Here is a 14464-nt window from a genome sequence, read left to right as displayed (position 1 = left end):
GTCCTAGCTCGAGACTGACTCTTCATTTGTAGCCGATATGGAGTGTTAGCTACAGTCGCCCTCTGTTGTAGCGAACCTGCATATTCTAGATTATTCGGTACAGCAGGTAAAATTCTATCATATGTGAAATTCAGATTCGGATCACCAAAACCCGTTCGTTATAGCAGATTTGTAGCTTTTTGGCATTCGGTATAGCGAACAGATCCTGGGAGAAGCTCTCCGCTTGATCATGATCTTTCACTCGTCCGATTCATTCCACTTCTTCGATTCTGTTTCGAGGATCAGTGCACGTACCTTAACACCATGGTCGCAATGTCTCAGACTGTCAGTACCCCAACTCTGCTCCCCACCAACAAATTCCTTTGTTCGAGAGATTTGTGCAATCCATGTATGTACTCGCAGCAGGTAACAAGTACCCGAAAATGCACGTCCTAATCTGCAATTTCCATTGGAGTAGAAGTCAAAAATACACCAAAAACTTGCAGCTGCATATTCGGGTACTTCATGCCTGTCGCGAGTACAGTCGCACCTCGTTATGTCGTTAGCGTATTCTAGAAGCCAAACCCCTACGAGATAGCAAATATACGAGACAGCAAATAGTTTTTGGTGGAGAAGGGCAGTACCTGTCCCGCAAATCCGTACGAGACAGCAAGAGATCCGAGATATCGAATTACGAGATAGCGAGGTGCGACTGTATGTAGGCATCCAATGTCAATGAACAGTAAGTACACACTTTACGTGTTGATAAGAGCACGTGTAGGGATAGCTACATGAATACTTTTAGGTGTGGCATGTGTACCCGACCCTGCTTACATTGGCCGACCGCAAGCGAGCAGCTTTAGAGTAGGCATTCACACTCTGGAAATAGATGCGAGAACTAGTCCCCACGCGGCACGGCACCCCAAAACCAGGGAAACCCTATGTACTCTAGAGCAGATGCACTTCCCAATTCCTCACACAGCATTCGACGAATTTTCGGCACTGTACGATGAGCTGTCACGCACATTTGCCTTTTTCCAGGCCAATTACCATTTCCAGGCCTTTGTGTGCCTTATCTGGGATGAACCCGAATATGAACCCCTGAGCACGAGATCCATAGCCAACCATGCACTTGGAGTGCTACATACTATCTCGACTGCGTACAAAGAAAGAAATATCTCAACTCGTTCTCGGCTTTTACTCCTGGATTCTGAAGATAAGATAAACACCGTTTCTGTCGTTTTATATAAGACAGCTCCGAGGGCCCACCCCTAGGCCTCTTGCTGAGGTCATTTCTGTTTGATCTTCCCGTCGTTCATCATTTGGCGTCTTTATATACCGTTTAATTTTTCTACACGATTTCGTTTCCCTTTTATAGTCCTTTATTCATAATGGTATTTAATCTTATCAGTTAATGGCCTTACCACAAGCTAATATTCCTTAGTCACAGATAGATTCAATCCTCTCATTCCCCAATGAGCTTCTCCTTCTTGTCGCCTCCAACCTCCCTCTCAAAGACCTAAACTCCTTCCTTCGCACCTCACACCGTCTCAATGCCCTCCTCACACCCACCCTGCACCGTCTCGCGGTACAGGATCGCGGCTATGGCTGGTGGTCACCCTTTCCAGCCCTTCACTGGGCTGTCTGGAAGGGACATGCAGGCCTCACCAAGCTCCTCATTGCAAAAGGCTTTGACGTCAACCTCCGTAGTACCTTCGGAGGAAAGACGGCCCTACACTTTGCAGCACTCATGGGGAACCCGGAGATTGTAGGACTGCTATTAGACGCTGGAGCAGACGTTGACATAAAGGATGTCGAGCCCGGTGTTACTGCACTACATGTCGCCGCATTACAGGGTCATGAGGAGGTGGTCAGGTTATTGATCAAGCGCGGCGCAGATGTGAGTGTTAGTGACCACATAGGAAGGACACCTCTAGTCTGGGTCGCGAGATATGCCGGTGTTGGTAAAGCTGTCGAGGGCGTGTTCAAGACGCTGGTAGAGAGCGGAGCAGACGTTGACGCGGGCGAGAGGGAGTGTGGAAGGACATGCTTACATTGGGCTGTCGAGAAGGGGTGGAAGAGCGTGGTAAAGATGCTAGTGGACGGAGGCGCCAGCCTCACGGTCTTGAATGGAAAAAAGGAGACTGCAATCGATTGGGCGCTGAAGAACGGTGATGATGAGATAGTGAGACTATTACTTGAGGGCGTAAGGGAGAGGGAGAGTTCACTGGGCATGGTGGGCAAGAGGCTGGCTATCGCTGTTTGATTATTTCCCCGCGGAGCTCAAAAGTCACGGCGTTTTGTTTTATTTTGCTATTTTTTTTTTCTCTCTCTCTTTCCCTCGAGCACGCTCGCGACCCTTATGCCTTATGCCTTGTATGCCTCATGTACGATATCTAGTGGATAATGATAATCATTGGTCGGCCATCTACCATGCTCATCTCCCTGCGCTTCGGTTCGATCTGGGGTTATTGGTACCGGGAACGGTACCATCTCGGCTAAAAAAAGAAGATACGTGATGAGAGAGCCCCACAATTTGTTTACATCGCAAAACCAGCCAATAAACAGCCGACCAGTACGTCCGCGGCTGCGGCTTTCCCTTCTCGGCGCGCAAACCTGCAGGCCGAGTGATGGCGGGTGATTAGGCGAGTCTACGGCGCGGTTAGCTTTCCTGTCGCACTTTCTCTATTTAGCCTTAGTAGGCAGCAATTGGGCATGAACAGGTGAGGTGGGCGCTGGGCGTCGGGAGGCAGGTGGTGAGTGAGGGCGGTGGTTCGCAATTGTTTGGTTTCAACCGTTTCGTACCGGCCGTAACTTGCAGCGCAGTGCAGTGCAGTCAGTGGTTCCTGCCTGACCCGGGCCCGGGGCCGGGGGCACGAGGTAAATTAGTCTGTAGCCTTTTTTTTTTTTTTTTACTCGGCCCAATCGGATGGAATGGGTGATTACGTGGGTATTTGAATTGGCTGTTAATTTAGTTGTTGACAATTGATTAATTAATTGATTAATACCGCGGTTCAAAGTACCTGCGTACGCGGGAATGTTGTTTTCGGCTTTGGTTTACTTGCAATTGCTGGTATAGATAGTATGGAGGACGACTGGTATTTTCAGATGTCAGTTTTTACGATATCATGCTATGGCTCGCTCGCTGGGTGCAGATAGGTATGGGGTGAATGAGGTACATACATGTATGTGAGTGTAGAGTAGAGTATTGAAAGTCCTGCTCATTTAAATCCCACTCTTGAGAGTTCATCCGATATCTACGCATACAAGCCTAAGCCCGTGCTCTGCAGCTTTCAATTTCTTCCCATGCAGGCCCACGGGAATAACCGGTACGAAGAGATAGCGCATAAGTATTTATTCTTTCAATAATTTATTTTATTTTATTTTATTTTATTTTATTTTATTTCCCTCCCCCTTAAACGCAGGGTGGGTGTGCTACATAATCATAAAAATCGTAATACATATCTGAGAGTACTGTGTAAGTACTTGTATCTCTAGCTCTACTGTAGCCCATCATCATAGATGTACGGCTATAACCAGTAGGCAGTTAAGTCGATAAATTGAAATCGGCACCTGCGATATCAATATTTCATTACAAAGGGCTTCATGCAACGAGCCCCCCCCCCGTATCAAGAACCCAAAATTCTAGAGCTTGGAGCTGGGTAAAGGATGTCCTCTCCGCTATGCTCGTAACCTCTTAATCCACCCCCCAATATTAATACTCTTCCTCCCCTTCCGCTCCCTCTGATACACCCACCTCTTCAGCAGCCCCACCATCTCCCCATCCCCCCACTCGAGCGCCCACCCCACCGGCGTCCTCAGCTCATAGAACGTCGGCGCCACCACACTCGCCCCGCGCTCCAGCAGCCACTCCACCGTCTCCTTCCGCCCCTTCACCACCGCCCAGTGCAGCACCGACGCGCCGTACTCCAGATCACACGAATTGACGCTCGCGCCGGCCGCCAGCAGCGCGCGGAACACCTCTACCAGCTCCCGGCCGCGTGGCGCCGACCGCGACGCCCATAGGATGGGCGTGCGCCCCTTGTAGTCCTCGATGGAGGCGTCGGCGCCGCGCTTGAGGAGCAGGCGCACGAGCGGGGCGTTGCCGCCGGAGACGGCGAGGTGCAGCGCGGTCTTGCCGTATGTGATCTCGGAGGGTGTGTTTATTGCCGCGCCGTTGTCGAGGAGCGCGCGCACGGCTGGTGAGTGGCCGGCGAGGACGGCATAGTAGAGTGGCGTTTTGCCGTTGAAGAGTGAGGCGCGGGAGTTTGCGTCTGTGCTTGTGGTGGTGAGGAGGGTGATGATGGTGGTGGTGTCGCCTTTGAGGGCGGCTAGGTGGAGCGGGGGGAGTTGGGAGAGTGGTGGTGGAGGTGGAGGGACTTGCTGGGGGGTGATCAGGGAGAGGAGGTGTCGGTGCGCGTGGGTGAGAGATGAGAGGGACTTCGGGTCCAGATGCGTGCTGATTAGTATGAGGAGAGGGTCCGGGAGTGAGAGCAGTGAGGTGGAGGTCGGAGCGAGGAACTCGGGCGGGAGTTTCGAGGCGGGAGGTCTAGATGGCGGTGAGGCCGGCGGCGAGGGAGGCCTCTGTGATAAGTTATAGGCTGCGCATGCTTTCAGTGTTTCTCCGAATGGATATGGCGGTAGTTTTGTTCTGCCCATGATATGGTTTCTGCCTGTCTCTCTGTAGCTTTTGGTAGCGCAGTTCCGTCCGTGTATAATATGTCTGTACGATATGTAGACAATGGAAGGGGAAGGGAAGGGAAGGGAAAGAAAGAAAATACCAACTCAATTCGAATCCAGGCCACTTTGTTGTGTCGGGGGGTGCCCACCTACTCTAAGTACTCTAAATTATTTCTGCTTTTTCCTCTCCCCCTTCGTGTGTGGTTCCTGTCCGTTAACCCACGATATTGATAATTGGCTATTTAGGTATGTTACACAGGAACAGCTGACTGTGGCGGAGAAAACTATGGATGCATGGCTGTACGTGAGGCTGGTGACGGCGTTCCTTGCAATCCTCAGACTTGCCCCCCCGTTGGAGCTTAATGCTGTGCCTGTCTATATATAGAGCCCCATTAGCTAGAGTCGAGAACAGAGCATGAAGAATAGTGGATAAATGGAGAAATCTCAAAGAATCGAGAGCTCAAAGCTCCAGAAGAAAACTCATTTAGTGCCATGTCTAAAATTAGATTTCCAACGACTAGGAGGCAAAAAACCCTGTTTACGGTTTACCTAGTATGTAGTCTAGAATAAACCAACCCCAGGGTAGCTTTTCCTGTGCGAATAGCGTTGTTTTTTTGTTTTTTTTATCGCGTTTCAAAGTGCTATTTTTCTCCCATCGATCATGATTTGTAAATATATATGTATCTCGATGCTGCTGCTTCATGACGTGGTTTTACGGGAGATAGCCAGCGAGCGTCATGACTCGAACATCACATGATCTTGGTTCCGAGTCATTGCCATCAGGTTGTCCAAAATAAAAATATAGATAAAAACGAGTACCAGCTGCAGCGAGCGAGCGAGAACCAATCTGTGCGAACGGCAAACATATTTTTAGACCTCATGATTATGATGGTTGATAACCCGTAAATCAGTGACGACGATGTCAACCATACGAGTTTCAAAATAGCAATTAATTGCGACTCGTAGAGCACAGTGATGAGTTTTGTAGTTCCATTGACATTGGCTCAGGGGAGAAAGCAGGAGCTCCATTAATTCTGTACTGTAAAAAAGCTTTGTTAGCACCCGCGGCCGGTAAACGGGGGCGAAGAAAAGACAAAAAAGAAAAAAAGTCCCCACGATACAATATGATCGGGTTCTGGAACCAGGTTGAGAGGAAAAAAACATCAACATCAAACGGCTGACATCAATCGGCCCCACCCCCCCCCCCCCCCCCGGGGCCTTCCTCCCCGCCGCCGCCGTCTCAGCCCAGTGTGGTGCAAAGGGTCCTTTGTGACAGGTTGGTGGTGCACTGGAGACGAAAGCAAAATCGCAGCCCTGAGTACGTACGGCTGAGTGAGGCCTAGGGCCCACAAACCAATAGTTCGGTCCCACCTATCACGGCCTCCGAATCCATGGATCCAACCAAGTGAGCCTCGCATCTTATGTACCCCTCATCATCCATCGCCGTACTCCACCAGGGCGACATCTCACTGCATTACTCATGAAGAAGTTAGAGACGGCGCCTTATCGCAGGATTGGCGGGGCAGCTTGGTGCCTAGCTAGCTAGCTGGCTAGCTTGACGACCTTTGAAAATCGGTCCTGATTAAGTTCTGCGTCAGGAGAGATCATGGCGAATAGCCACATACCGCAATAAATTCGTTAGCAGCTCTGTGAGATCAAAGTTACTTTTATGGGAAACATCTGATCAAGATCGATGATGCCACCCAACCAATCACTCGAGAGGTAATCCCTGTGCAGAGATAACAAATCATGTTGGTGTTTTGTTCCTCGCTGAGATGGGATGGGACGAAGAGTTGATGTTGATGCCAGACATCTAATCCCCCCCCCAGTCCAGTGTCTTGTGTCGACGACTCCCAAGGCGTTGGTTGCTCCGACGCACCGGGACTGGGACTGGGACTGGGACTGGGACAACATCGACAACGAAAACCAAAACAGAGACCGAGTTATTGCTCATGACGCAATCCAGGCCATACTCTACACACTATAGCTACTCTAGCTCGCGATCGCACCGCATCCCGTCCCGTCCCATCTGATCTCCTTCCATTTGGCAACTCCACGTGCTCCCTCTCCCTTCCCGGAGCTTTCGTCCGTTAGAGATATACGATGCCATGGCAGAAATTAATTGGGTTGAAATTAGCAGCTACAGTAACACCAGCTACCAAGCAAGCAAGCAAGTAATCAACCACATGAGCGGCCGGCCCCCCAACACCCACCCCTCTCCCGACCCACCGCACCCCCCAAGGAACAGAAACAATCCTACCGCGCCCTCGGGTCCTGCTGCATCTGAACCACCTCTACCCTCCATGTCTTGTCTTGTATATGTCAAACCAGTGATCTCGGCTTTCTCCATTAATATAATCCCACTCAAACTCAAGTAGAGTACATACATACTTCGAATTCAGCTCGAGCGGCGCGGCGGCGCGGCGGTCGGGGCAGGCAGGACGTATGGACCTCTGTGAAGGTAATTATAACGCTCAATGCCAGTGTCTTGGTTGACGAGAGAGGGAGAACCGTGAAGGTGTAATAGGAAGGGTGGTATAGCTGTTCTACTTGTATTTTACAATGAATACAGTGTTGTGAGCTATTGACTTTTAATTACCCTTGTCGATAGTATGGACTGCGTGTCTGTGGACTGGCAACTGCGTGTCTCTGAACGGAGAGGACTATCTTAAACCGTGATGGTATTCAATTGCGTACATAGAAACTAATTGAAGTTTTAAGTACATGTATGTATACACGTGAGATCTAAGCCCCAAAGCCATTCCAAGCCAATCCACCCATCCTTTCCTTCCCTCCTCACCATACCGCTAGGCAGGTTGATTCAACGATACTCCGTACCTCCATACCGTACCACCAAACTACACATAACCAATGAGATCTATATAGTAACCACACAACGACAGCAACAACAGTAGCAAGGAAAAATAGAAATCTATAAGGTGTTCGTGATATTCATAGTCAACGCATAAATCTTCGTAAAGGTAGAAACAAACGAAAAAGAAAAAGAAAAAAAAAACAGTAAACAAAAAAACCACCCTCCACCCTCCGTGAGTTAGCCAAGGCCTGCAGCTGGTCAATTACGAAACGCCAAATACCTGGCCGTCAACAGAAAAAATAAAGTTATGTGTGTAAAAGTAAAAGTAAAAAAGTAAAAAAAACATTACGATCATGTGTCGAGATCAAATGTACATCTATAATCGGGTTATGATAAGTAGAATCAAAGGTGTTATATATCAAAAAGAGTAAATAAAAAAAAAAGTGAAGTATGCAGATATACTAAAGGTTAAAGTTAAAAAAGGAAAATGGCGTAAATGTCGTAAAAGTGTTTCATGGCCTTTATGTGATTAACCAAAACCAGGCAGTTCGTATGTGTGTATCTATGCCCAATTGAAACCAGAGGCAGGAATGGGTCTACACAACGAGATATTAGGAGGTGGTGGTGGAGTTGTAAACGTAAACTCTCGCAAGTAACGTATAAGGAGATATTAGGGAGCCATCTCAGCCCCAGTATTAAAACATCCTCTTCCTTCGACTCGTATCGTCTTTCTTTCCTCGGAGCCGCTAGCTGCAAAGGCAATAACCCCAAGAAAACTCAAGGGCCAGGATCGAAACCGCTCAGTAAAAAAAGGCCGTAACCTTCCACTCCCCCACTAATACCCCGCCATGCCCCCCCCCCTCCCAAAGATCCTCTCCCCCCTGCTCACCATCCCCCCCGGCGCCAGCCCCCTCCCCCTCCCCTCGCCCCCTCCCCTCGGCCTCCAATGATAATCCTCACAGCTATTCCCGCCCATATACGCCATCGGCGTCCTCCCCGCATCATCCCTCACCGTCACACTCGCCCCCGCCGCCACCAACACATTACACACCTCGACCCGTCCCTCCAGCCGCGCCAAATGCAGCGGCGTCTTCCCATCAAACGTATCCTGGGCATCGACCTCCGCCCCGCGCTCCAGCAGCACCTGCACAACGCCGTCATGCCCCCAGCGCGCCGCATGGTGCAGCGGGGTCGTCCCATGGACGAGTGTTCGTGCATTCGCGTCGTGCCCCTGCTCCAGCAGCCGCCGCACGAGCGCGGTGTGCCCTTTCCAGGCGGCCCAGTGCAGCGGCGGGAAGTCGAGGGCCGGGTTGAAGCCCTGCGCGGCCATGGCCGAGTGCTGGAAGAGCGGGGTGATGAGGCCCGCGAGCGCGCGGGAGGAGAGGAGGAGCGCGTGCTGGTCGTCGAGGTCGAGGTTGGAGGCGATGAGGAGGATGATCTCGGCGGGGAAGGTGAGGAGGGGCAGCTTGGACTTTAGGCTGCTGCGGTGCGGGTGGCGGTGGTCGTGGTGGTGGTGGTGGTGGCTGTGGTGGTGCGGGGAGTAGGTGTGGTGCTTCTTGAGCGTGGGGCGGGGGAGGTGCTTCCAGGGTTTGCGGAGGGGTTTGGCCTGGATTGTGGTGCCGGAGAGGGAGATGGGGGTTGTCTGGCGGATGGGGGGGAGGAATTGCGGTGTTTGGTCTTTGTCGGCGGCGGTGGTGGTGGTGGTGGTGGTGGTGGTGGGGGGTTGGTGGTGGTGTTGCTGTTGTTGTTGTTGTTGCGGGGCAGCGGGCGGCGTCGTCGTCGAGTCGTAGCTCAGCGGGCGGTAGCGGCGGGTTGTCGCCCTTGCGTTGGGGATCTTCTCGCTCGAGCTGTCGTCGCTGCTGCTGTTGCTGTTGCTGTTGCTGTTGCTGTTGCTGTTGCTGTTGCTGTTGCTTTTGGCTGCTGCTGCGTGGTGCCCGCGGAAACACGATCTGAAGAACGCCCTCACCCTGCTTCTAGTTCCCCGGCTTCCTCCACTTCGCTCTCTCTCCTCCTTCTCCTCCTCCGACCTGGGAGAGGCGCGGAAGTGGATATGTGACATTATTATTATTATTATCCTCGAAATATCAATATTATTTTTCCGAATTTTATCTCCTAGTTCGTATTTCGTATTTCTGCTGAGTGTTGTTCTGTGTGTGAACCGTCCGTCCTATCCCGAAGAGAGGGGGGGGGGGGGGTGTCGACTTTTTGTGCAAATTTCTTCAATCTTCCCTTTTTTTCCCACCGTCTGTCTCGATCTGTCTGTATGGTGTTGTTGACACGATGTTATGATCAGATACAAGATCCAAACATGCAGGCAAGCAAGCAAGCAAGCAAGCAGGACGATGGCACAGGTAGCAGGCAGGTACTTGTATCATATCATACTGCTCTGCGCTGCTCTGCTCTACAGGCTACCTTAGCAGAGTACCTACCCTCCTCCACTCTCGGTACTCTGTCATGGCAGGCACGTAAGTAAAAGCAAGCAAGTACTCGTGCATATCTGCAGGCATCACGGTTTTACCAGGGCAGGGCAGGGCAGGGGGAGCAAGCAGGTAATAGGTAGGTAAATGGGCTGCATGGTGGGGCACCATCCGAGCACCTCACCTCACCTCACCCCCCTCCCCTCCCCCGTAACACCCCCCCCCCCCCCCCCCCGGATGTGTGATGTCCAGAGGTACATACTCTAGAGGGGAGTATCATGTCTATCGATAATCTCCCCTAGTGCCTACCGTTGGGGAGCATTCAGGGTGGTGGTGCCCATAGGCTCAGGGCTGCGTTCCACCCAGGGCCGTGTTTCCTACCGCAGCAACAGCAATTAATTGATCAGCTTCTCACCGATAGATAGAGGGACAAAACAACTGCTGGCCAGCTGTTTAGAATGGAGCAGCTGAGCTCAGAGATAATGATAATGATAAGGGGCAAAAGAGGGTTTTTTCCAGCAGCCAAAGAAATACATACTCTCCATCCATCGCATCTCTCTGCTCCATTTGTTTCTCGCACTTTACCCTTTGACCGCGGTACCCCGGCCAATCCCACCCCCGTCGCCAGACTTCAGTCAGTCCAGTCCAAGTCCAAGTCAGTTCATCAATGCACCCCCGAGCGAGCGAGCGAGCGAGCAAGCAACCCTCAAACACACACACACCCTCACACACACGCACAACCCTAACCACCTCCACTCTAGCCCCCACTTTACTCTATCTATCTATAATTTACTCCTGATGATCCCAGATGCCCGCCCGTTGCTGCTGCAGACATTTTCGTCTGTGTAGCCCACCTACCCACCTACCACGTCAAGCGTCGTTACATGTCCGAAATAACATTACAGCAAAGTATGTATGCACATACATCACGCAGACGACCACCTCTCTCTCTCTCTCTCCCTCTCTCTCTCCCTCTTTTTCCCTGCGCGTTTTTCATCAGCCCTGGCCTGGTAGTTCAATCCAATTCGTCCTGCTGGCGAGCGAGAGCGACCGAACCCGACGGACGGACGCTTGGACCATCTGGAGTAGGCAAGAATACTCTTCTCCCTACCCGATCTATGCATGTCCTCCAGTCTCCAGTCTCCAGCACCACTCTACCTACAGCACCTACTACTACTACTACTCCGCAGTAACGAGTGGCAGAGAAAGGGAAGGTGGCAGCCAGTTAAGCCGCCGCCCCTGCTCGTTTTCCCCGTCGCTGATTTGGCGCGCTTCCGGCTCCCGCCTGTAAAGTAAGGCATGTAGGGCTGAAACTGCCCTGTGCGGGGGTGGTGGAGGGTGTGGGAAGGGTGTGGGTAGGGATGGTTATCCGAGAGGGAGGGGATATACGGTAGGTGGAAGTAGCTGCGTGCATGTAGGTAGAGATGTAGAGTGGCTGTAGAGAGCAGGTAGAGCACAATCTGGAGGGGTCGTACCTGGTCTGGTCTGGTCTGTCTGGTCTACAGGGCAGGGCAGGGCAGGGCAGGGTGTTTCTACACGCAGACAGGCAGGCAAGCAGGCAAGCAGGTAAGCAGCCAGGCAGCAGCCTGGCAGAGTAAGTAGAGTGAATATGGAGTAGGTACACACAGTACTCTATCAATCGTACATTGTCGTACATGCTCTCCCCAGCTAGCATGCTACAACGGTCTCTACCCAGCACTCTAGGTAGAGAGAGTATGTAGAGTAGATACATGCATGCATGCACTTAGCTGTACTCTGTACTACCTACCCTCTACTCTACTCTCTCTCTCTACTCCACCTCCACCGGCATGCTCTACCCTCTCTACTCTACTCTACTCTACTCTACCTACCCTCCTCTACCTACCTGTATGCACCACCCTCGCTCACCTACAGAACCTCCCACCCTCCACTGCAGCCCAGAGTACCAATCCGACACCACATCCTATCTCTCGGCTCGACCAGACCCACCCGGCAAGCCCAGCCCAGCCCAGCCCAGCCCAGTGCCCGTTTCGGCCAGCACTGGCAGGGTTAGGTGATCTTCCCATCTGAGATGTGGCTTTCTTAGCCTGATCGATCGCCGCGTGCTGGCTGGGCTGGCGGTCGATATGGGGAAGACGCTTGATGCGGATTGGTGGGAAGGGTTCGATCGTCACTCGGTTTGCCTGCGGTGCTTGGCGGGGCGTGGGGTGGGTGAGGTGTGCGCTGGTGGGGTTGGACGGGGACGGGGACTGACGGGTGGGGACAGGAAACTGGATGCTGTGCGGGGGAGGGTGGCATCGTAATATCTCTGAGATTGCAACTGCAATAGTGAGTGTGGTTATAGCTGTAATAATAATAATAATAATAATAATAACTCTAAATGCTATACCACATAGATACACGTAGCTACCACGATTCGCAGATTAAAACAATGCCAACGCTTTTTAATTACATATACAAAAAGATTAACTACATACACAATTGCAGCCGTCTACCCAAACACTACATAATACAAACGCAGACATCACATTGCAATTTGAACAAATCCCCAGCCCCCCCAATGCAGCTAATTGCCCGACCCAGCAGTAAGGTTCCCCGCCAACCTCCTAAACCTCAGCGTCCCCCACACCGCATTATCCCCCATCGTATTCCACGTGTTCGTCTGCTCAAAGCTCTGCGCCATCAGGTGCTCCCTCACATACGGCATCTCCTTGCCCTCCTTCTGCGCGTAGTGCGCATATGCAATCTCATACACCGGCGGGAACTGCGCCCTCGACACATTCGAGATGACCTGCCACGGCCCGCCGACCAAGTTCGCGCCGCATCTGTAGAAAGCCGGGTCGTAGTCGACGGCGTAGCCCAGGTTGTACTTGGCCGTGTACTCGTAGCCCGTCCGCAGGCGGTCCTCGTACAGGCCCCAGTAGTCGGCGTCGCCCTGGTTCTCGGCCGTCAGGCAGATCTCGGCCATGTTGCCGAGGCCGAGGGAGGTGTGGCCCTGGTCGCGGCCCGACTCGCTGTTCTGCCCAAAGCTGTTGATCTGGTTGGTGATGTTTGCGCACTCGTGGTGCAGGTAGTGGTTGAGGCCCTCGTGGTACATTGTGCTGTTGTCCAGGAAGACGCCGAACGCCACAAGCGCCTTTTCGGCGCTGGTGCCCCAGTTGGCAAGGCTTGAGTAGCGTCAGTGATCGCCGCCGCTATGTTATGCTCTGTGTTTGCGGGGAGGTACGCGGGGGGGGGGGGGGGATTAGGGGGACTCGGGGGGAAGTGATCACTGATCATGATCATGAGGGAGGTGGCTTACAAGGGGTATTGCTGCCATGAGGTAGGCCACGTCTGGGCAGCGTGCGGGTAGAGGACGTTCAGCACCATGCTCTTGAACTTTTCAATGTCAGCGCTGCCCCACCCATCGTAGTACGCACGGATGATTTCCGCCGCGTTGACGAACTGCGGGCCGTAGAGGCCGGCGGTCAACTGCGCGTCTGTTCCATTCAGCTTTTCTAGGGTGTTTGCCCAGCCGGTTAGGATCTCGGTGGACTTGATGGCGTGGGCCTCGTCGCCGGTGATGTAGTACCTTTTTATATACACACCCCCGGATCAGTACGGTCGGTGCCAAGTCCAGATCTAGAGTAGGGGTAATTCGGAGCAGCAGCAGCGGGGGAGAAATGAACCCCCAAAGAGAGAGAGAGAGAGAGAGTGGGTGGGGACTCACATCAGTGCGTTCTGGAGAGCTGCGACACCGTCATAGCTAAACTCCGTTTTGCCGGTTTGTGTGCCTGTAACGTTCCTTACGACATAGGGCAAGGGGCCCATCATTGTGTAGGACGAGGACGAGAGCTCATTGCTGGAGAATGCGACAAAGGCGGGATACCAGGGGTCGAGCTTCTGGGCGACTGAGGTCTTCATACGCTCGAGGTCGGTCTCGGTGTGAAGGATGCTGTGGGAATGGTTAGCTCTAGGCCCAGAAGGGAATTAATATTCTAATATTAACGTGGTTGATACTGACCCAGGATGGACAAACGTCTTTTCGACCTGTTTGCGAGTATGTTGTTTATAGTTCCCACGAGCACAGAGCGGGCTTGCAAGCACAGCTGTTGAGGCAGCGAGGCCGAGAAGTGGTAGTGACCGCAGAAAAAACATATCTAATCTATATATATATATATATGTGTGTTCCTATCAGGATTTATGCTGCCGGAAAGCTATTTTGCTGAATTTATGGGAACGTATAAATTTTGTTCCCAGAGGCGCTCATGTTTATATATGTGACGTCCTCCTCTAGATCTCCCCCGCGCACCCCTTTCTGTTTCTTTGATATTTTCCCCATCTCGACAAAATATTTCAGGATCATCCGGGCACTGGTAGCCGGACTACCCTGCCTCGCTAACCGATCCCCCCTTCGTTTCTGCTATACAACGTCAGTAGTACTGCCACTCCAAAAGCTTGCGCCAGGCAGTAGGATTGTAGACGTCGGCGGCGGCGGAGAAAGCCCGACAACTACTCCGCCAATAAACAGAACCGCATCTCGGGGGACGCAAAAGCAATCTTCCATAAACAAGGCAGGGATCTCTCCCACGTTGTTTTTGTGGAGAGAAAGGGT

General features: G+C 52.1%; 4 protein-coding genes across 4 annotated transcripts; 1 reads left to right on the top strand and 3 right to left on the bottom strand.

Moving 5' to 3' along the window:
- Positions 1 to 1370: 1370 nt before the first annotated feature.
- Positions 1371 to 2245, top strand: H6S33_011173 (uncharacterized protein; the record flags this gene model as incomplete). Its single annotated transcript, XM_044842815.1, has 2 exons — positions 1371 to 1373; positions 1424 to 2245. 2 exons carry the CDS (start codon positions 1371 to 1373, stop codon positions 2243 to 2245), a joined length of 825 nt encoding a protein of 274 aa, XP_044695941.1.
- A 1415-nt stretch (positions 2246 to 3660) lies between these two features.
- H6S33_011172 (uncharacterized protein) lies at positions 3661 to 4638 on the bottom strand (the record flags this gene model as incomplete). Its single annotated transcript, XM_044842804.1, has 1 exon — positions 3661 to 4638. One exon carries the CDS (start codon positions 4636 to 4638, stop codon positions 3661 to 3663), a length of 978 nt encoding a protein of 325 aa, XP_044695940.1.
- A 3671-nt stretch (positions 4639 to 8309) lies between these two features.
- H6S33_011171 (uncharacterized protein) lies at positions 8310 to 9533 on the bottom strand (the record flags this gene model as incomplete). Its single annotated transcript, XM_044842792.1, has 1 exon — positions 8310 to 9533. One exon carries the CDS (start codon positions 9531 to 9533, stop codon positions 8310 to 8312), a length of 1224 nt encoding a protein of 407 aa, XP_044695939.1.
- A 2903-nt stretch (positions 9534 to 12436) lies between these two features.
- Positions 12437 to 14007, bottom strand: H6S33_011170 (uncharacterized protein; the record flags this gene model as incomplete). Its single annotated transcript, XM_044842781.1, has 4 exons — positions 12437 to 13037; positions 13172 to 13441; positions 13580 to 13804; positions 13874 to 14007. 4 exons carry the CDS (start codon positions 14005 to 14007, stop codon positions 12437 to 12439), a joined length of 1230 nt encoding a protein of 409 aa, XP_044695938.1.
- Between the last annotated feature and the right edge of the window lie 457 nt (positions 14008 to 14464).

The sequence above is a fragment of the Morchella sextelata genome, assembly GCF_020137385.1.
Source record: "Morchella sextelata strain SCLS chromosome Unknown scls_6, whole genome shotgun sequence".
In the NCBI taxonomy this organism is placed as follows: Eukaryota; Fungi; Ascomycota; class Pezizomycetes; order Pezizales; family Morchellaceae; genus Morchella; species Morchella sextelata.
Note: the sequence above shows the minus strand (reverse complement) of the source record. Positions and strands in the feature narration are given on the sequence as shown.